The sequence below is a fragment of the Rana temporaria genome, chromosome 1 (assembly GCF_905171775.1).
Source record: "Rana temporaria chromosome 1, aRanTem1.1, whole genome shotgun sequence".
Lineage (NCBI taxonomy): Eukaryota > Metazoa > Chordata > Amphibia > Anura > Ranidae > Rana > Rana temporaria.
In genome coordinates, this window is record NC_053489.1 from 488654830 (window position 1) to 488678038 (window position 23209).

The following is a 23209-nucleotide window of genomic DNA, read 5'->3' on the forward strand; positions in this document are numbered from 1 at the left end:
CTAATATTTTATGAGGAAGTGAACAATAATTTGGATAAAGAGAAGCTAGTGGATGCAGGTTATCTAGGCATAGCTAAAACATTCCATGCAGTTCCATTAAAGATGAATTCCAGGTATGGGCATTTTTACATAGTAACATTGGTCCAGCTTGTATCAATGTTACTATGTATATGCCATACCTGGCCAATCCCCCCTGGAAGCTGGAAACCATTGTAATAAGCACCGCTACTACAATAATCTACAGTAGTTTTCAGGTCCTTTGCCGATCAACTGCCTTGCTGCATTTTAAGTGCAGGAGATTGCTAACTGGTGGCATTCAGAGAAGGCTTTGTATTTTCTCAATGAATGCAAAGCAATCTCTGATTAGATCTTTCTTAAAGTATTACATAATGTTTCCTAAATCTGTTGCGGATTCCAGGGCCAGATTGCTGTGCCACAGCTTCCTGGTCTGTAGAAATGTTAACGTCATTATAAAGAGGTCCCAATTTCTGTAATATGTTGGATTTTTAATTTATTATTATTATTGAGAATGCAATGGATGAAGGAACACCCACTTGGAACATATATCTCAGGCCAGTAGTGTATAAGATATATCAGTGACTATTATAGCGCATTAGGCTACACTTACAAATCATCACTTTTGGGTGAGGTTAAATAGAATTAGGCAAGCAAATAACTGCACAATTAAACGCTATTTGGAAACCATCTCTGGTAAAGGGTTTCTAATTTTGTGCTGCCAATTTCATAAACGTAGGCAAAACTGCTAGGCAACAAAGCCAGATCTTTAAAGTGATTGTAAACTCTCTTACAAAAAAATAATAATAACAAACAGGTTAATACATACTTGTGCATTTCATTGCAAAGAGCGACTGCAAACCTCCTCTTCTTGGGTCTCCCACTGGCACTCCTAGCTACTCCCCTCGGTCAAGTGCCCCCATAGAAAGCTGCTTACTATGGGTTCACTCATACGTGCTTGCTCCCAAGCCTTGCTGTCTGCGTTTATTGAAATAAGCAGCGGGACTCGACCCTGCTCTTCTCATGCCGCGTACACACGATCGGTCAAACCGATGAGAACGGTCTGATGGACCATTTTCATCGGACCAAACCGATCGTGTGTGGGCCCCATCGGTTATTCATCCATAGGTTAAAAAAAAAGCAATCTTGTTTTAAATTTAACCGATGGATACCTAACCGATAGAACAAAACCGATCGTTTGTAGGGGCGTCCATTGGTTAAAAATCCAGGCATGCTCAGAATCAAGTCGACGCATGCTTGGAAGCATTGAACTTCGTTATTTCAGCACGTCGTTGTGTTTTATGTCACCGCGTTCTGACACGATCGTTTTTTTAACCGATGGTGTGTAGGCACGACTGACCATCAGTCAGCTTCATCGGTTAACCGATGAAAACGGTCCATCAGACCGTTCTCATCGGTTTGACCGATCATGTGTACGCGGCATTAGTCAAGAACACTATGTTGATTGGACAACAAAGGGGTAGTGACACACTGAATATACGTTATTTTACTCTTTCCTCCAGTCCACCCGTTCCTTCTCAGAACATGTTCAGTGCAGCCAGGTTACATTAACTCTAAACGCTGGCCATCCTTTTTTTTTTTTTTTTGTATTCTTAGAGCTACGAAATAAATTGCAGTCTAATATCAACACACATTCAGGAACTAACAATAATTGCATTAAAATACATACACTGATTTTCATCAATAGAAACTAAATAATTGGTGTTTTTATATATAATATCTGCCTCATCTCCAGCCGAATTTGTTGAGATTAGTGATTTTACTTATATACTAATAGAGAACTGAAAAAATGATGACATTGTAGCAGTGTTATATCTTCATGTTTATACGATACAATGAGAACTAATTACAGCTTCATTTATTTTCTCAGGTATATGGATTTCTTCCCAACCCCATCAAATGTAACCACAGATTTGGTGTTCGAAAAAAGTGCTAACTATTTCCACTCTGAAGAAGCTCCAAAAAGAGCAGCTGCTTTAATTCCAAAGGCAAAAATTATCACCATTCTGATTGACCCCTCAGATAGAGCCTATTCTTGGTATCAGGTGAGAATCTGCACTGAAAACAACACCAAGGCCAACACTTAAATAAAATGTTGTAAGCACATTGCTTTTTACACCTTGTATAAACAAACATATTTATAGATGAGGTGCTAAATTGGTTCATTAATTTAATTACAAGTGGGGAAGCCTTGTTTCTACATCACTTTAAAATAGTGCCTTCACATCATTACTTGTGAAAGCATAAGAAATAAATACAATTCATTATCCAGAGTGCCTAAAGCTTATAAATACGGTAAACTTCAGTAAAATCATAGATAGTTTGCATTTAAACTCTTTCTGCTGACAAAGCCTTCTTGCTGTATGTCTGCACTTTTCTGACTGGAAATTGCCCTTTGTAGTTGGATAGCCCACTCACTAAATCCACATGTTGTGGACATGCTTGTTTTCTAAAGAGCCCTGACCCACCGTTCTAATATAAAAATGTAAGATTGAATTGAAAAACAATCAAACATCAGGACATGAAGGAACAACTACTTACCTTACGGTATATCCCAGATTCCGACCCCAGTAAAGGTGACAATGCACAGTCTTCCAGTGGGATCATGGGAGACATGAGTACCCCAAATCTCAGGAAAATGCGCTCCAACACTGCACAGGAACATATCCTCTCAAGATTTGGAATCATCAGTTTTGCCAGAATACCATAATGTGGCCAGTAACATCACACTTATTGTTACAGTGGTCAGAAGCCAAGGTATATGTTTATGGTAATTTTTTTTTTTACTTTACTTATAATGTATATATATTTAAATATTCCGCAGTCACAGCGTACATGCGCATCCACAATTCAGTGATTTAAAGGGGACATACCTGTACGCCCATTTGCACAGCTGTGCCAATGTGCCGCAGTATATCGTCATGCGCTGGTTGGCAAGCTGTTAATAAAGTCAGATATCTGTGTGTGTGTGTGTGTGCGTATATATGTATATACAGTATATATAGTATCTCACAAAACTGAGTACACCCCTCACATTTTTGAAAATATTTTATTATATCTTTTCTTGTGACAACACTAAAGAAATTACACTTTGCTTCAATGTAAAGTAGTGTACAGCTTGTGTAACAGTGTAAATTTGCTGTCCCCTCAAAATAAATCAAAACGCAGCCATTAATGTCTAAACTGCTGGCAATAAAAGTGAGTACACCCCTAAGTGAAAATGTCCAAATTGTGCCCAAAGTGTCAATATTTTGTGTGGCCACCATTATTTTCCAGCACTGCGTTAACCCTCTTGGGCATGGAGTTCACCAGAGCTTCAAAGGTTGCCACTGGAGTCCTCTTCTTCTCCTCCATGACGACATCACGGAGCCGGTGGCTGTAAGAGACCTTGCGCTCCTCCACCATTTGAGGATGTCCCACAGATGCTCAATAGGGTTTAGGTCTGGAGAAATGCTTGGCCAGTCCATCAACTTTACCCTCAGCTTCTTTAGCAATGCAGTGGTTGTCTTGGAGGTGTGTTTGGTATCCTTATGTTGAAATATTGCCCTGGGGCCCAGTCTCCAAAGGGAAGGGATCATGCTCTGCTTCAGTATGTCATAGTACATGTTGGCATTCATGGTTCCCTCAACTGCAGCTATGCAGTGCCAGCAGCAATCATGCAGCCCCAGACCATGACACTCCCACCACCATGCTTGACTGTAGGCAAGACACACTTGTCTTTGTACTCCTCATTTGAACCAAATACGTTTATCTTGGTCTCATCAGACCACAGGACATGGTTCCAGTAATCCATGTCTTTAATCTGCTTGTCTTCAGCAAACTGTTTGCAGGCTTTCTTGTGCATCATCTTTAGAAGAGGCTTCCTTCTGGGACGACAGCCACGCAGACCAATTTGATGCAGTGTGTGGCGTATGATGAAGGGCACCGACAGGCTGACCCCCCCACCCCTTGTACCTCGGCAGCAATGCTGGTAGCACTCATATGTCTATTTCCCAAAGACAACCTCTGGATATGATGTTGAGCACATGCACTCAACTTCTTTGGTTGACCATGGCGAGGCCTGTTCTGAGTGGAACCTGTCCTGTTAAACTGCTGTATGGTCTTGGCCACCATGCTGCAGCTCAGTTTCAGGGTCTGGGCAATCTTCTTATAGCCTAGGCCATCGTTTTGTAGAACAACAATTCCTTTTTTTCAGATGCTCAGAGAGTTCTTTACCATGAAGTACCATGTTAAACTTCCTTACAGAGAGAGAAAGATATAACACCAAATTTAACACACTTGCTCCCCATATACACCTGAGACCTTGTAACACTAAAGAGTCACATGAGACTGGTGAGGGAAAATGGCTAATTGGGCCCAATTTGGACATTTTCACTTAGGGGTGTACTCACCTTTGTTGCCAACGCTTTAGACATTAATGGCTGTGTGTTGAGTCATTTTGAGGGGACAGCAAATTTACACTGTTATACAAGCTGTACACTCACTACTTCACATTGTAGAAAAGTGTAATTTCTTCAGTGTTGTCACATGAAAAGATATAATAAAATATTTACAAATATGTATATATATCTATATCTAGATATATATACAGTATCTATAGTCACTGTAAATCTGAGGAGTAGAACTGAAATGAGGGGAAGCTCTGCTGATTTTATTATCCAATCATGTGCAAGCTAAAATGCTGTTTTTTTTTCTTTGTATGTCCCCCCTCAGATCTACAGCGACTGCACTTCCAAGTGCACTTTCAGTGCAATTTCAAGTGCACTTTGCACTTGTAGTTTGCACTTGTAGTGCAAGGTGGATTTGCCTTTGGTAAATAACCCCCCATGTTAGTGGATTTCAAAGACCCACACCCATGTTTAGCAAGCGTTGTCCTAGGTTGATGGGCTACTTAATGCCTCTTGCAAAACAGTTGTCCTCCTTGTCCAAAATATGCAATCACCCTTCTTAAAAGATTGACTCCTTGAAGTGGAACCTCACCTCCCCCTGTTTTTTTTTTTCTATCCCCTCTTACATATAATGTAGGGTTCTCATCTGAAAATATTATTGTTTGCTCAGTGAATCCAGTGCTGTAGTCCAAAACTCTACTGTTGCTGCTTGGGTCCCGTGCCACCATAATCCTCTCCGACATCATCTGGATCTGGCTGCCTCTTTTTGAGTTCTTGCAGCTGGTCCTGGCAATGCCCTTCCAGATCTGCTTGCTGACCAATGTATGAACATGACTCTGCAGTCTCCTAGGATATGTCACAAGGATATCCTAGGAGGCTGTAGGAGTAGGACACATTATTTTCACCTAGGTGAGAATGGCAGAGGGGTCAAACCGTAAAAAAAATAAGTAAAAAAAAAAAACGATAAAAGGGCTTTTATATATTGGGCAAGTGTGTAGGGAGTAAAAAATGTATTCTGGAGTAAAGGTCTGCTTTAAGTAGGAGGAAGATTGCTGAGCCTTCATGTGTAATGTAATTTTCCTATGTTGGCAAGGCATTTGAAAAGCATTTTTTGGTCTCCCAAATGTATAGTATTATTATTGTACTGAACTTCGTATACCAAGTAACTTTTCTTGTGGTTGGGCTTTGGTTCTATTGTATGAACAGACTTCTGTCTTAGTGTGTTGCTGTCATGGCAACTGAACTATTTTCCAGATACCGTGCACCTCTGTAAAAAAAACAGCAAAAGTTTTATTGTATCATTGCAATAAATTCCAATAAATACTTATGCCTCAGATAAAATGAAGCCCAATGTGACTTCATAATAGATGATACTGTACAGTATATGACATCATTTTTATCCTCAAGCAGAATTAGACATTCTCTGAATATCTGGGGCACTTCAGATATGAATTTTCTTTCCCTGTTCAAAAGTCATTGCATTTTCTAGCAATGGGAACAAATTCAGAGCCTGAGTAATTCATTTTGAGGGCGCTTAAGACAAAACATTGCGCTTTGGTCTAATTTCATAAAGCAGCTACAACGTCCGGAATGCAGAGACAGCCCAGAACAGTAGAGAAATATATAATCAACTCAAGTGGTATAGACAGCAAGCAAGGGAGAATTTTGATTGCAAAAGTAATTTCTAGGAAAAGAACAAGATGTAGCAATGTGAAAAAGCAGCAAAACGCAGATCACACCTGCATTATTATACATAGTGGTAATAGCATAGAGTGAAAAATGATAGCACAGGGTCTTAATTGTTTTTTATGTTATTCTGCATTTTACTTTTCCTATTTCTAGCTGAACATAAAATGTATAATCCTGCATACGTTTATGGGTTTACTAAATTCAATCAAATGAAGCAAATGTATTTTCTCAGTTTTCATGCATTTATTTGCATAAAAATAACTGATATTTCCAAGCTAAACATATTTCTACATGATAATTGGTATAGAAAAACAGCTTTCAAATAGGCTGGAGTAATAAAATATATATGTGCCTGCAGTTTAAAGTAACAAATCATGTTGACATTTCCGTTTATTTATTTTCTCAACCCTATTATCATTAACACAGCTTAATTAAAACCCAACTCCAGGATATAAGTAGCTCTCCCCCATTTGATCACTGGTATAATAAAAAAAAAAAACTATCCCCAGTTTCACTTACCTTAAGCCGTGGTCACATGATCATCCAACATGGGGTATTTGTCCATTGAGTTAGAGAGGGGTGGGTAGCGAGGGATGTGCAAAAAAAAAAATGTGTTGTTGTGGGCTTTAAGAGACATGGTTATTTTGCTAATTCAGAACAAAATAACAGTGTCTCTTGATACGCCACCCCCTCTTTCCCAGCAAAGTATGCTCATTCATTCACACTCCTTTTCTGTTTTATAGCCACAGGACTCCACTTTTGGGTAATATCTGGTATCACATGGGGGGTTTATTTACTAAAGTTGGAGGTGGCAAAATCAGGCTCACTTCTGCATAGGAACCAATCACCTTCCAGGTTTTATTGCCAAAGCTTAATTGAACAAGCTGAAGATAAAAGCTGATTGGCTACGATGCACAGCTGCACCAGATTCTAAGTGCTCCAGTTTTAGTAAATCTACCCCATAGTGTCAGAACTTACCCAGATGTATGGCATCCCCACTCAGGCTTGAATATGCATCCCCATACCTCTGTCCAGAGCAATGGAGTGAGGGTTGAAGCAGAGATGGGGACAGGGAAGAAGTGTGGATCACTAATCACTGTGTATTTTGCTGAGGGAATAGGTTATCAGGCGGCACAGTCATTTTAACCTGAAGGTGCGAAGTGACAGTGTTTTTGTCCAAAAGTGGCAACATCCTGCCATAATAATTGTGGCAATATTGCAACACCAGACAATGAAATACAACTGATTTGAGTAGAATTTCCTTTAAATGCATGGAGCACATTTTGAAATATTTCACAATTGTTTTAATCCCACAGCAATTAGTGAGGCCAGCTGGTGTATCTTAAAACCATGTATACAAATGTCATCTTTATTCTTGCTTCACTGCAGGCAGCTCTTTTAACAGCTAGGGAAATCAGTGGCAATATACATAATCAGAAATACCAGAGTGCACACTAGCCTTGTGAAGTATGTATACTTTTTGCAGAGAATAAAATGTGAATAATCCTAGCAAACATAAACAATCAATTGGCATATCAATGTGATCACCAAAAGTTTATATTGAAAATGGCTAATGTGTTCTTTCTTCTGAACTGTAGTGTGGGAGGGTACTTCTTTAAGTTTTCATGTTGCTCTTTGGTTACATAGTTACATAGTTAGTCAGATTGAAAAAAGACAATAATAATAATAATATCATACAATCCCATATACCCAGTTCTATACCCACAGTTGATCCAGAGGAAGGCGAAAAACCCCAGCAGAGCATGATCCAATTTGCTACAGCAGGGGAAAAAATTCCTTCCTGATTCCCCGAGAGGCAATCGGATATTCCCCGGATCAATGTTACCTATAAATGTTAGTACCCAGTTATATTATGTACATTTAGGAAATAATCCAGGCCTTTCTTAAAGCAATCTACTGAGCTGGCCAGAACCACCTCTGCAGAGAGTCTATTCCACATTTTCACAGCTCTTACTGTGAAGAAACCTTTCCATATTTGGAGGTGAAATCTCTTTTCCTTTAGACGTAAAGAGTGCCCCCTTGTCCTCTGTGTTAACTGTAAGTGAAAAACTCAACACCAAGTTCACTATATGGACCTCTTATATATTTGTACATGTTGATCATATCCCCCCTAAATCTCCTCTTCTCAAGAGTGAATAAATGTAGTTATTCTAATCTCTCCTCATAGCTGAGTTCCTCCATGCCTCTTATCAGTTTGGTTGCCCTTCTCTGCACTTTCTCCAGTTCCCTGATATCCTTTTTGAGAACTGAGGCCCAAAACTGAACTGCATATTCCAGAAGAGGTCTTACTAATGATTTGTATCGGGGCAAAATTATATCTCTCTCTCTCTGGAGTCCATACATCTCCTAATACAAGAAAGGGCTTTGCTCGCTTTGGAAACTGCAGCTTGGCATTGCATGCCATTATTGCATGCCATTATTGAGCTTATGATCTACCAAAACCCCCAAATCCTTCTTGGTGATTCAGATTCTTCCCATAAAAGGAAAGAGTTCATCAGGAGGTGTACCATGGGGTTCTGAAGACTTCAAGAGGTGATGTTAGGACACAAGAGCAGGAAACAATACCAGCTGGTGAGCTTGGGTTCAGCTTTTGATTATCGCTCTCCACTACTGAAAGAGTAGGTGCAGAGCTTCACATAACCACGGACTATGGTAAGTTATAAAAGTGTCTCGCAAACGTTGTTGTTTTAATTGTAGGAGGGATTGAGTATTTTTGTTTTTCTCCAGAGATGGGCTATACATTACATGCCAATTTCATTTTGTGAGTACGGATGACCTGAATTTACCTGGGTTCAGTTTGCAGGGCATTTGCTGTACAGTTCACAAGCTCTGAATGGTAACCTGGACCCCCATTGTAGTCAAGAGATGAATTTTTGAAATAATTCTGGCCTTTTTGAAAGCTAATAGGAATGAGGCTGTCAAACAAATGGCATTGGTAAAACAAGGAGGACATGTAGCAATGCAAAAACAATATTTTAAAATAGTTTTTTAATGTTCCAGATAAAACATTGAAAATCCACTGTTCCTTTAAAAAATGCTTTAAGGACATCTGTGTGTGAAGTAGCATACTTACTGTATATGTTGTACTACAGTATAACTGACAATTACAAAGAAAAAAATGCCTTTAAATTGGCTGTAAATTACATTTTTCCTTCCAGCATAGTTTTATTTTTTATAAAATTGCACTGGGATCCCTAACTTACATACCAGTCTCTTAATGGTCCATAATGAATTCTGGGGGGACTTTGGAGGTCCCCAAGCCAATAAAAAAAAAGCCAACAGGGAAATGTAAATGAGCAGCAAATATTTCAACTAAACTGTAACATTCTACAGCAAAAATTATAAAAAGGCAAAATCGTGGGATTTCCTCCCCAATTTCATACTAGAATACATCCTTTATAAGAGTCTGTTGTGGTTTAAGGGGGTACCTCATGTAAAAAAAAACCACACAAATAACTTCAAGGCCTCCCTCCTCAATATTCAACCATACCAGGCTGCGTGCCCTCAACATAAGGGGGGTACCTTTCTAGGGGATAAAGCAGTTTGTCCCTTATGTTGATGAGGACAAGGGCTCCTTCTCCACATCCCTGGTTCTCTGATTGTGGGAATCTGCAGGCAGGGAGCTTATTAAAATCTGGATACCCCCTTTAAAAATAACAGAGACCCAGATACTGTCCCCTCACTACATGATGAGTGCCTATACATCTGTAACCATCAGCCAGGAAATGCAAGGGTCCAGGGCGTCAGCTACGAGGCTTGGGGGACCTCTGCATTTCCTGGCTGATGGTTACAGATGTGCCCATTCTCATCAGTGTCTAGTGAGAGCATTAGTTTTATAATACAACCTGTTGTGACATTGCTACACTCAAATTGGTGCTGCTCCTCGCTCCTTGTTTCTCAATAGCAGGCAGATGAACACCCCATTTTGTTCACCTGTTTGCCATATGTGGAACATGCTAAAATAAGACCGAATTCAGCTTCAGTCTGAACCTGAAGTTCATCCCTTTTTGTGAATGTCATGCTATGGACACCTAGGCTATCATCTTCTTCTTCTTCTGCTAACCCCTGAAGGTTGCTGAGGCTACATAGGATTGTGTCCCTAAACCATTCTCTTTGTAGCTTTATAACCTTTAATTTTATTTTATTAAAAATGCATCAGGAATCAGTAGGAAACAAATTCACATCTATATTTCATCACTGTCCACATCCAAAAAGTAAGTTATATATTCAGTGTCCTGTCACACTGTAGCATTGCATCTTTTTTAAAGAAGCAGCTCCTAAACTCTAATGCCACGTACACACAATCAGGCTTTTGCCCGGCCAAAAGCACATCGGAATTCCCACGGAATTCCATCGGAGTGAAATAGAACATATCTATATTTAAACTCCGATGGAATTCATCGGAATTCCGATGGAATGTCTCTGATGGGGCATATACACGGTCGAAATTTACGATGGAAAAAGTCAGTTGGACTTTTTCCATCGGAAATTCCAATCGTGTGTACGCGGCATAGGGCATTTGACATTCTACAGAAATAACATCTGGCTGAAATGTCACTTCATCTGGATAACAAAAAAAAAACTGTATTTAAATGACAGACAAATGATTACAATGCACCTGTTTAAAGAAACAGAAAATAGAACTAAAACAAGAGGTAGGAAAATTTTGACCCATCATTTAAAAAAAAGACTTATCATATATAAACAGTTAGCCGATGGCTATTTATTTATGGTTAAGACCTGGCAATTACATTTTTGTGACTGTGATAAGTTTAATTTGTCATTATCTACGTCATTGGTTCCAAAATAACCATACCCTTGATTACATGCTTAACTGTAGTGCTGCCACTAGTCTTCTCTAGGATCCTGTTCACAATTTACACTTCTTTCGACCTCTCTGTGTTTATTTTATTTATTATGTACATATCATTTATTCCTAGCCTAAGGTAGCTAACTCAGTACCCTTAAGAGCACCAACGTCTATTTAAAACACATACCTCTACAAAATGCCAATCTAATTCACAAAGACAGACACATCTGTGACAATGACACTCTCAGTCACCCAGATACAGTCCTCATCAAAAGTTTAAGACCACTTGAAAAATGGCAAAAAATCATATTTTACATTGTTGGATCTTAACAAGGTTCCAAGTAGAGCTTCAACATGCACCAAGAAGAAATGAGAGTGAGACAACGATTTTTTTGAGCATTCAATTTAATGAAAACAACGAATAAACTGAAACATGCTGTTTTTCAGCTGATCAAAAGTTTAGGACCACACCTCCAAAAAAAAACCTAAACCCCCCCCAAAACAGAAATCCAACTTCCAAACATGAACTCAGTAATGAGTAGCTCCGCCGTTATTGTTGATCACTTCAAAAATTTGTTTTGGCATGCTTGATGCCTCGCGTTTCCATGAGGTGAGTGGGAACATTTCTCCAAGTGGTGAAGAAAGCCACACGAAGGCCATCTACTGTCTGGAACTGTTGTTCATTTTTGTAAACTTCCCTTGCCATCCATCCCCAAAGGTTCTCAATTGGATTTAGATCAGGGAAACACGCAGGATGGGCCAAAAGAGTGATGTTCTTCTCCTGGAAGAAGCCCCTTGTCCTGCGGGCATTGTGTACTGTAGCGTTGTCCTGTTGAAAAACCCAGTCATTAGCACACAGACGAGGGCCCTCAGTCATGAGGAATGCTCTCTGCAACATCTGGACATAGCCAGCGGCCGTTTGACGCCCCTGCACTTCCTGAAGCTCCATTGTTCCACTGAAGGAAAAAGCACCCCAGACCATTATGGCGCCCCCTCCACTGTGGCGCGTAGAAAACATCTCAGGTGGGATCTGCTTGTCATGCCAATAACATTGGAAACCATCAGGACCATCAAGGTTACATTTTTTCTCATCAGAGAATAAAACTTTCTTCCACCTTTGAATGTCCCATGTTTGGTGCTCTCTTGCAAAGTCCAAACGAGCAGTTCTGTGGCGTTCAAGGAGACAAGGTTTTTGAAGACGTTTTTTGTTTTTGAAGCCCTTCAGTCTCAGATGCCGTCTGATGGTTATGGGGCTGCAGTCAGCATCAGTAAGGGCCTTAATTTGGGTCGAGGATCGTCCAGTGTCTTGACGGACAGCCAATTGGATCCTCCGGCTCAGTACTGGTGGAATTTTTTTGGGTCTTCCACTTGACTTTTTTGTTCCATAACCCTCAGGATCATTTAAGAAATTCCAAATGACTGTCTTACTGCGTCCCACCTCAGCAACGATGGCGCGCTGTGAGAGACCCTGCTTATGCAGTTCAGCAACGTTCAAAACCGACCACGTTCAAAAAGGGAGAGTTTTTTTGCCTTTACCATCACAACGTGTGACTACCTGACAGAAAATGAACAATGAATGCACATCTTTGCACAGATTTGGCCTTTTAAAGACATGTGGTCCTAAACTTTTGATCAGCTGAAAAACAGCCTGTTTCAGTTTAATCGTTATTTTCAATTAATTGAATGCTCAAAAAATGTTTTGTCTCACTCTCATTTCTTCTTGTTGCATGTCGAAGCTCTACTTGTTAAGATCCAACAATATAAAATATGATTTTTTGCCATTTTTCAAGTGGTCTTAAACTTTTGATCAGGACTGTATTTCCAGCTCAGCTCATTTGTCAATGAAAAAGATCAAAGATGGGAACACCCAGAATAATCAGTGTATCAACCTCTTGAACTCAAATCACCCCTATACACAAATGTGCCAACCTAAAATCAGTGCCCTGATGAGCTAGAGGTATGTTCACAGTGTGAAGCAATATAAAACTATGTGAAACAATATAAAACTTAGGACATTTAGCGTGACATTTTAATCTCCTATACATTTGGTCAGGTTTGGTCTTAAGTTGTTTGATATTTTCTCATACATTTGTGTAGAGATCAGGATCTTATCAAGGTGTCCGTTTATAGAGCAGTGAATTCTATTCACTGCTTCGTTCTCCGGCTATCACAGTGAAGATTTTTCTCCTCTGTGTGCCGGTTTATCAAGCGGAGAAGATCGCTTCACCCTCGGAGGAGTGAAGTGATCTTCCAACGCTTCTAACACTGGAGAACAGCCCCTGATACTGGAATCTTGTGAGACTCTACGTGAATCGGGATTTACGTCGTTTACGTCCACGTCGAAATCAATAGGCCCGTACGGCGTACTTAGCCGAAATGCGCACTGGGAAATGTAGTCGCCCGGCGCATGCACAGTGACAAAAAACTTCAAAAACGTGAGGTCAAGCCTCATTATCATGATACACGCCCCCTCCAAGTCATTTGAATTAGGCGCCCTTACGCCCGCTCGTTTGAGGCTACGCCGCCGTAGATTAGCAGGTAAGTAGATTGAAAATCACTACTAGCCTAGCTAATTTACGGCGGTGTAGCCTAAACAGGCTAGGCTACGCCGCCCAAAAGTTAATCCTATGTACCTGAATCTACCTATATATAACTACCTGTAATAAATGTTACTATGTTAATTTATGCCTGTAACACTCGGTCCTGTTGTGAATTGTTAAGGTCTGGAAGCGTTTCGATACCTTCGGGTGATTCTACGCTATACAAGCAATAAGCAATAAACAATAACAATAAATAAATAAATCAAGTAAAACTTTAAAATGCATCATGCAAACTGAGGTCAAGTGAGCAGGAGATGCCAAAGATGGCTGTTAAAGTCTGAATATGATCTTGTATATAATAGTGTTATTATAGCATAGGTTTAAGGGATGGATGATGCTAAAGAAAATTTGACTTGCATATAAAGTATAGAATACAACATGAACCAATAATAAAACTAAACTTGTTTAAAATGTAAGCAGTTTAGATCAAACAATAGGAGAGTTTGAAATAGGGGAAGTCTTTAATGTGTATCTTTCAAAAAATAAATTGCTTAAGATTGCTTAGTAAGTGGATCTAAATCAGTGTGTTGTCCTATAATGCTTTGCTTAGCACAAAATTGAAAATGTATATTACTTTTTCACAACACAACAGTACATAATGAGGTTTTATATGTCTCTAGCATTCCATAGACAGATTTACACCTTCTCATTAAACTCAACTTGAGAGTTTGACCTGCATTCCTGACATTAATGTTCATAAATCTTGTAATGTAATACAGGGCATCCTTCCTGGTAAACAAGACATTGGGATTCAGAGCATGAGCATCATATTAAATCAAAACTTGCTTCCATTTTCGTTTTTTATAGTAACCAGCACCAGGGATGTTGCCAAGCTTTTAATATTTACCTGTCATTCTTATACTAACCTTTAAATTAATGATCTGCTTCAATCTAGATAATGCCTTAGGGTGTTCTGTTTAAGAATTAAAAAGGGTCCGTATGAAATCTATTATACTTAAGGCCAGGGACGTGCGGTGAGGTCCGTGACTGGTGAGGCACTGACTAGTATCATAGCCAGATACACACATGTTAGATATGCCGTGAATGTTAGAAGGAGAGCAATCATTTTAGCACTAGACCTCCTCTGTAACTCTAAACATGTAACCTGTAAAAATTGTTAAAGCGTTGCCTATGGAGATTTTTAAGTACTAAAGTTAATTGCCGATCCAGGAGTGCACAATTTTAAAGCGTGACATGTTAGGTCTCTATTTTGGGCTAACTTTAGTGTTTTCTTTATTATTCATTAAACAGTTTTCCCCCCCAAAAAAATTGTTGTGCAAATACTGTGTAACAAAAAAAGTTGCAAAGACCACAATTTTATTTTATAGGATATCTGCTAAAAATATACTGTATATACAGTATATATATATATATATATATATATTAAAAAAAAAAAAAAACATTTTTACAGGTAGGAGAGAAGTAACATGTTGACAGAATAATTGGCCTGGGTGGCAAGTGGTTAATTACCATAATAAAGCAATATACAAATAACTATTATATATTGTTTTTAAAGTAATTTACTATATTTTCTAAAACTGTACTGAAGCAGGGGACTTAACGGACAAATTACTGATGTTTGAATTTATAACTTCAAACTAGTAATTTCACAGTAAATAGATAAATAATAAATTATTATGTTTTAATCAAGCTAAATCATATAATATTATGCTATATGTTATAACAGTACCTTTTCAGCAGGCAGCAGATTCTCATTCTCCCTCTTAACCTCCTTAGCGGTATTCCCGAGACTCGGGATTGCATTGCAGGATACAGGGGGAAGTTACTTACCTTGTCCCTGGATCCTGCGATGTGTCCCCGCTGTGTGTGCGGGCTTCTCCGCTCTGTCTCCTCGCTTGATTCACAGTGCCGAGTGCCGAGCCCTGTTCCCTGTGACGTTACGACGCACAGGGACGGAGTCCGGCGCCAAATTCAAAAGGTGAAACACACAATACACATACAGTATACTGTAATCTTACAGATTACAGTACTGTATCAAATAATTACACACCCCCTTTGTCCCTAGTGGTCTGCATGCAGTTTTATATAATACAAATTGTTCTTTCTGCCTGGAAACTGGAGATTGTCCATAGCAACCAAAGAGTGTCCCTTGACATCAAAAGTGCTTTTAGACCAGCTAGAAAACAGCCATAATAAATTAGAATCACTTGCAGAATTGAGCGATAGCGATTTGTGGGGAAATTCGTCATTAAACAATAAAAATTAATTCTGCTACTTAGCAAATTTCAGTGTTTTTGATTTGATTACATTATTGAATATTTTTTATTATAATTACATTATTATTTGTTATAATTGTTTATAGTTATTTATTATATTATAATCTATGATTTTGTGTTTCAAACTTTATCATACCCGGGATGTCTACTAGACTCTTGTTTGGACAGATTTAAGTGAGTTATTCCTAAGAATTACGGGCCTACAATATAAAACGCCAAATTTCCATGCAAAATAATTGTACCGCTTTCAGCACCTAAAACCAGAAGGAATCATACCGCCAGGGAGGTTAACTGTGTGAGAAAAACATGGGATTATGAGTAAATCTTATACCCATAAACCCATGCTATTTCCTTGTAGTTAAGAGGGCTGGGCTGGAAGTGAGAATATGTCTTTTAGACACATGCCCCCTTCCATGACACTGCAGTGAGAGGATAGCCTCCATTGCAACATTTTTATTGGACAGCTTGTTCCAATGGTGCTTTTCCATTGGTCCAAGGCTCCAAGCTGTTCATTAAGCTCAGTGCTTCTGACAAGAAGTGAGAGGCACTGTGAGCTCATCCTCTTAGTCTGCTGCACACAGAGTGTGCCAGCTTGTACCTAAACTGGCTGCTCTGTATGTAGCTTCTGACAGGCTGCACAAGAAGCCCCATATCTCTGGAACTATAGGTTCCAGTGGTGGGGTAGAACTTTAGCTACATACCCCCCAAATTTGGGGTCTCTGTGACCCCCAAGTCAGCCAGCTACGACCCTCGAAGCTTGATTGTCTCACCTGCCTCTCCTGACTTCATGAAGAAGGAAAAAAAATAGCCGCTTTTCTTCTAGTTTTAGTGAATGGCCACGTGTCTTCTTAAATTCCCTTTCACGGAAAAGTTTTATCCATATTGTGGTGTCACCAGTACAGTATTTGTACATTGAAATCATGTTCATAACCTTTCCTCATAACTAATATCCTCCAATTATCGTTTAATATCTGGAGTTAATCCCCTTTTTAATGCATGCAAATAATATAATATGTTTGCTTTGCTTGCAGCAGCTTGGCATTGCATGCCATTGCTAAGCCTGACATCTACTAGGACCCCCAGGGCCTTTTCCATCCTATATTCCCCCAGAGGTTCTCCCCTCAGTGAGTAGATTGCATTCATAATTTTGCCACCCAAATGCATTATTTTACATTTTTCTACATTAAACCTTATTTGCCATGTACTGTAGTTGCCCACCCCATTAATTTGTTCAGATCTTCTTGCAAGGTTTCTGCATTCTGCAGAGAAGTTATTGCCCTGCTTAGCTTAGTATCATCCTCAAATACAGAGATTGCGCTGTTTAGCCCATCCTCCAGGTCATTTCTGAATAAATTAAATAGGACTGGTCCCAGGACAGAATCCTAGGGGACCCCACTTTCCCCCCCGGACCTTTCCAAGTACTCCCCACTCTACCCTCTGAACTCATCGTTGTAGCCAGTTTGCAATCCATGTACCCTATGGTCCATGCCAACAGACCTTACTTTGTACAGTAAATGTTTATGGGGAACTGTATTAAATGCTTTTGCAAAATCCAGATACACCACGTCTATGGGCCTCCCTTTATCTAGATGGCAGCTCATCTCCTCATAGAAGGTTAATAGATTGGTATGGCAAGAACAAATAGTGATAAAAATGCACACTTTCAGACTTCCTGATGATCACAAAATGCATTGAGGCTGAGAGTTCGCTCTTGCTAATGTCATTACCGGTACAGTTGGTTCCTTGCTGTGGTGGAACGCATGCTGAGACATGGTTACACAGTGTTTCTGTCTGAGTGATATTGCTGTACATGTTGATGCTAGCATATTAGCACCCCACAATGTAAGTGTGCATTTTTATCACTATTTGGCATCTGTATACATCAAAGCATATTGTGAATCATTTTGCTTATACGGAGCTATATTCATACCATGAGTACAAGGATACATCAAGGGATGCAATACACCTTCTAAAGGATCTGAGCCTAAGATATCTCCTAATATCTAGTTGTCTGGTGAGTCTGCATTTCTTCTAATACATGAGTGATGGTGGAGCACAGATAACTTAGGCCCCGTACACACGACCAAACATGTCTGCTGAAACTGGTCCGCGGGCCAGTTTCAGCAGACATGTTTGGTCGTGTGTAGTTACGAGCGTACAGAATTTCACCGTACATTTGCCCGCCGGGCCGTTTTTCAGCAGACATTTATTTGCAAACTTGTTTTAAAACCGTCCGCTGAAATCCTGTCCGAACGGACATGTTTGGCGGTGAGTACACAAAACCAACGTACAAAAACCCCGCGCATGCTCAGACTAAATGAGGCCACGGGAGCGCTCGTTCAGGTAAAACTCACGATTGTTTGGGATATGGCACATTCGTCAATAGAAAGATTAATTCTAGCAATAGAACACTGAAGAAAACGAGACAATAAACAACACTTGATGCCGTTGTTTTATTCATTCTTCTCTTGCTAGAAATAATCAGTTATTTAGCTCATGTTATTTCAACTGAGTTGTTCCATACTGAAAAGTGACATTTGTTAGGTGTGATGTAGTAAGATTTTAGCAATCTTTTATTGGCCCGACGTATCATATTTTTAGTGGTCCTCCACATGTATATTTTTTTTTTTTTAAGGTTTAATGTTTATCTTTGCCACTTTTTTTATGTGTTTATAGTTATGTCACCATTTAGAATTTTTTAATAGCAAATTGTTAGGATTTTGCTTTTGTTTGTATATTTAACTGGATTATTTTGAAGGTTGTTTAAATTGTCTACCATGTTGGCACACCAAATGCCCCCCCCCCCCCACATGAGTTAGTGAATTTTTTAGATGAAACATTTTATTTGTTTGTAATGTTTGATGCCTAAAATAATCCCCACAGTATTACAAACAATAGGCACGTTTTTAAATTCAACAAAAACGCTTTTATTTTAGCAAATGATAAAAAGGAACAAAAACAGAATGGCAGCACTTGAACAGCTAGCAAAATACATGCAAACTTGCATTGTCAAACATGGTGAAGGCTAAACTAGCCAACCTCAGGAGGCACACAAACTAAAATCTGAAGCAGCAGCACATAACACCAAAGGAACCCAAGCTGTGGTAGTCCAAACAAGATGCCATTTGTGGGGGATCAAATGGAAGGCAGGGAATCAACGTCTCCTCTTCCTTGCAACCTTCCTTCCAGGCTGCCTTCCAGCGGGTCTTCCCTGGGCCCTTGCAGGTGGGGATGATGTGGCAGCAGGAGTATGGTGTTGAGCAAGCCGGGCCGGGTCACATAGCCCAGTGTCTGGGGTCAGCAGCTCCCTCTCCATCCACCAAAGGGCCTGGTTGATCACACCCTTTGCCAGTTGCCTCTGCTCCTCCGTGCCTTTATTTAGATCGTGTGCCAGGGAGGCACTGTAGGCCTCAGTGGGGTTGAGGGGGGCCCTCATGATGGCACTCGCCTCCCTAATCATTTGGAGGCTGGCTTCCTCCACTGCCCCCAATTTCTTCTTTCGGCCTGGTGGCCTAATATGGAGGGGAGGAGCCTGGCTGGTGGTGGTTGTCCTGGGGAGCTGCTGAACGCCACTGGGCCCGGCCTCCTCCTGGCTGCCACTGACCCCTTCGGCCTGGCTGTCAGTGAGGAGAGGATCTGCCACCTCCTGGCTGGTCTCTTCTTCCTGTGTTAAAAAAAGGGACATGTTGTAATATATTTATAAATATAATCACTCACATTTTCATGCTTGAATCTTCTTTGTTGCCGCTAATTTAAACTTGAAAACAGACTCACCCTCTGACCCCTGCAGTTGTCATCCCTGACACCTATTTGTTTGCCCACGACTTTTGATTTTTGCTTCCCAGCTTGTATTTTATTAACCAATATCAAGTCAAGAATCAAACAATAATTAATATTATTCCATAAATATTTATGAAACTACTATAGCTCATCATCGTAGAGGCGCAGATCTGCCTCTCTGTCAGCCAGGCCCTCTTCATCCGACTCTGCAGGGCTGTGTTGATCTGGGGAAGTCCCGCTGGGAGGTAGCGTGGAGGGAAGGCTGGGATTCAGACTTGACATAGATGGCCTGCCTTCCAGTTGATCCCGCAAAAAAGACATCTGGTTGTAATACCATAGCTTGGGTTCCTTTGGTGGTCTTGCTGCTGCTCCAGATCTTAGCTGCTTTTGGTGAGCTTTGTATGCTCTCCTATATGTGCCCCTGAGGTTGGCAAGTTTATCCTTCACCATGTTGGCACTGCATTCTGGCACCCATGTCCTCATGTATGCTGCTAGCTGTTCAAGTGCTGCCGCTCGTATGTCCTTGTTATGATAATGGTCCTGCTTTGAATCCCACAGGATGGGCATTTCTCGGAATTTATCCAGCAAGTGCTGGATAATGTCTTGGGTCTGCAGTAGATCCATTTACAATTTTTATTGTTGTAATTTTAGTCTAGATTACAAAAAGAAAAAGAAACCAAAAACACGATTTAAAAAAGGCTCAGCATTTACATTGATAGAATCTGTTGTTAAAAAAGTAGGACCTATATAGAAATACAAACACAGTGTCTCTTGTTTACAAAATGCTGGCCAGCTCTGCCCCATTGGTTGGTTGTAGCTAACATTTTTTAAATACATGCCGCCCCTTTGGTTCCATTGCAGGAAATAATAGAAATCTACAACCATACACAATTATTACAAATGACAGCATTCCTCAAGGCACTATTGCATGTGTAGATATCCTGCCCCTCAGCATTGATTACATGAAAGACACTTCCTAATGACCTCTGTCCAACCAACACAGAACAATATTTGGCCTGATCTGAATACACCCTACATAATTGCTAATGAGTTACATCATTTTTGACATCTATATTTTGTGATGTCTACAAAAGCATTTGTGTACGAAAATCACATTCTGGTATCCAAGAGACATAATAGCTTAATAAAACTGTGCAACCTACAGACCAAACACCCATCCCATGGCTCTACATTTTATAGTCCGCTGCTGATCCCATGTTTAAATTTCTTACCTGCCTCTCTCAAAATCCTCGTTTGTTACGCTCGATGAATTAACACGTAACCAACGTAATCACGTCATGCGCCTTTTATCCACTCCGCGTATGTATGAAACGCCGCCCTCGTCACCTTTGCCATGCCCCTAATCAATTGAAAATGTAAATATGGCGTTAACTGTGTAGGTTCTGGAATCGCGCGAATATTCTCCGCGTAACCTACGTCAATACGTTGTTGGCATTCGCGACACTCCGCATATGCAAGAATCCCCGCCCTCATCTCCGCCCCTGACGGGACATTTCCTCGTTTCCACGCCCCTAATCTCTGTGGGAAGGAAAGATGGCGATGTCACACGAGCGGGCACGGAGCTCTCATGGCGCAAGTGAAGGGACAGAGGCAGGACCGTCCCGATCCAGGCCTAAAAGATATAAAGCCACTAATATGGCGTTTGAAGAAATGGTGGAGTTGGTTTACATCATGAGGAGGAAGGATTATGATGGTGAATGTGGGCCCTACAAAACACCGAACCGTAGAAAGTCACACATAATGGACAAGGTGGCAAGGAGAATGAGGAGAATGTTTGGTGTCACCAGGTCCAAGGAGCAACTCCGGAAGCGTTGGTCCGATTTAAAATTGAGGGAGCCACATCAAATGAAGAAGATCCTCAAAATTCTGCGTAAAAGTAAGTCCATATTATTTAAGGGGGGGGGGGGGGGGAATGTCTGCAAGAATGTGTTGACATGTAGTTTTTGACATCTGCCTCCTTGGCCTGCTTGTACTTTTGAACACGTGTAGATACTGTATTGTGTTTATGTCAAAGAACAACCTTTACCAAATATTGTGAAATAGTTAACACGCGTAATATGACATTGTTTAGCAGAAATGCGAGGTTAGTCCAGGAACAACACACCTGGACATGGCTGACTTTGTTTGCAAACATTTTTGAATAGCAAAATAACCGAAATTTACTGGAGTGCATGTGACAGGCAAACAAGATTCATTCTCCAAAATGCAAATAAAGCTGATGTATTAACATCTGGAAATGCAAAGCACCTGTGTCTCAACAATCAAAGGATATTTATTTGGAGGGTCAACGAGAATTAATGTTTTGGGGGGACATCCATGTGTGTCACTTCTTTCCAAAAAAGGGGCAGGATCAGAGCTTGGCCTAGAACTCCGCCAAAAATGGAGGATTGCTGAAAGAATAAACAAACACAAATCATCATAAATGTATCGTCTATGCAATGTGTGCGATTTATGATATACAATATCTGTGTGCTGATGAGTATACCTTTTGTTTTTTCGGATTTCTTATAGGGGAAAGAAGACGCCAGCAATTGGAGGAGGCAGAGAGGGCCAGACACCCACAAAATCAAGGAAGGAAGGAAGAGAGGAGGATGTGGAAGGAAGAGAGGAGGAAGACTTAACTCTGGATTTAGAATTCGGTGAAGATGAGGCGGAACTGGACGAAGCAGAATTGCGTGATTTTGAAGGGGTATTGATGGATAAAGAAGGAGTTCTGGAAGAAGATGGAGGAGTCGTGGATGATGAGGGGGAGGTGGTGGAAGAAGGAGGAGTCGTGGAGGATGAGGCTGAGGTGGTGGAAGAAGGAGGAGTCATCGAAGATTGTGAAATTGTGGATGTGGAAATTATCAGGCCATCAGGTCAGTGTCACCACAACATTAATAGGGCCAAACATATGCAGATAGGCCGGAAACTCGTTACATATTTTGAATGCCAATTTGTTTGTTTTTAGGGGATGAAGATGGTGTAGCACATTTTTCACGTGCAAGTGCTTCAATAATTGTACAGCAAGTAATGGAGTGCAGCACGGAAATGGACAATATGCGGGAAAGGATGGTCGTCATGGAGCAGAATGTTCGAAATGTAATTTCAGAGTGCAGCACGGAAATGGACAACATGCGCCAAAGGATGCTAGTCATCGAACAGAATTTCAAAAATTTCATTGACATGATGGGCCGTGTCAAAGACTGAAACACAAAAGCCCATCCCCCGCCCATCCCCCGCCCACAAAGCCATTTTTAATTTTAGTACTTTATAATACGCCAAAATTTCAAACTGCACACACAGTGTGCCAATATGTGCTATCTGCCATCACAGACTATCTATTGTCTGTGCTTTGTGGGTACAAACCCCTCCTCGATCCTCAAGTAGTTGAGAGGAAGAAGGGTTTGCTCCCACAAAACACAGACATTGATCACCCATGATGTCAGATAGCACATGTGGCCATTTGTCTGTTTAACCAATGACATTTGGCGATTTTTCACTGAATGTGTGCATTTAGAAATTTTGGCGTGTTCCAGTGTGAAAGCACACCATCCATGACTGACTGCTGTTGTTTATTTTTTTTTTGGTTTGGTGTTGATCTTGTTTTGGTTGTAAATGTTTACAGTTTCAGATCACAAAACGAAC

The 23209-nt window shown here is 40.4% G+C and overlaps 1 protein-coding gene across 1 annotated transcript in view; it reads left to right on the top strand.

The window, feature by feature from the left end:
- LOC120918475 (bifunctional heparan sulfate N-deacetylase/N-sulfotransferase 3-like) overlaps nucleotides 1–23209 on the top strand; it is a 349511-nt gene that overhangs the window by 289882 nt on the left and 36420 nt on the right. The window contains exon 10 of the mRNA XM_040330079.1: nucleotides 1907–2081. Coding sequence (XP_040186013.1) covers nucleotides 1907–2081 — 175 coding nt within the window. The remainder of the gene's footprint in view (nucleotides 1–1906; nucleotides 2082–23209) is intronic.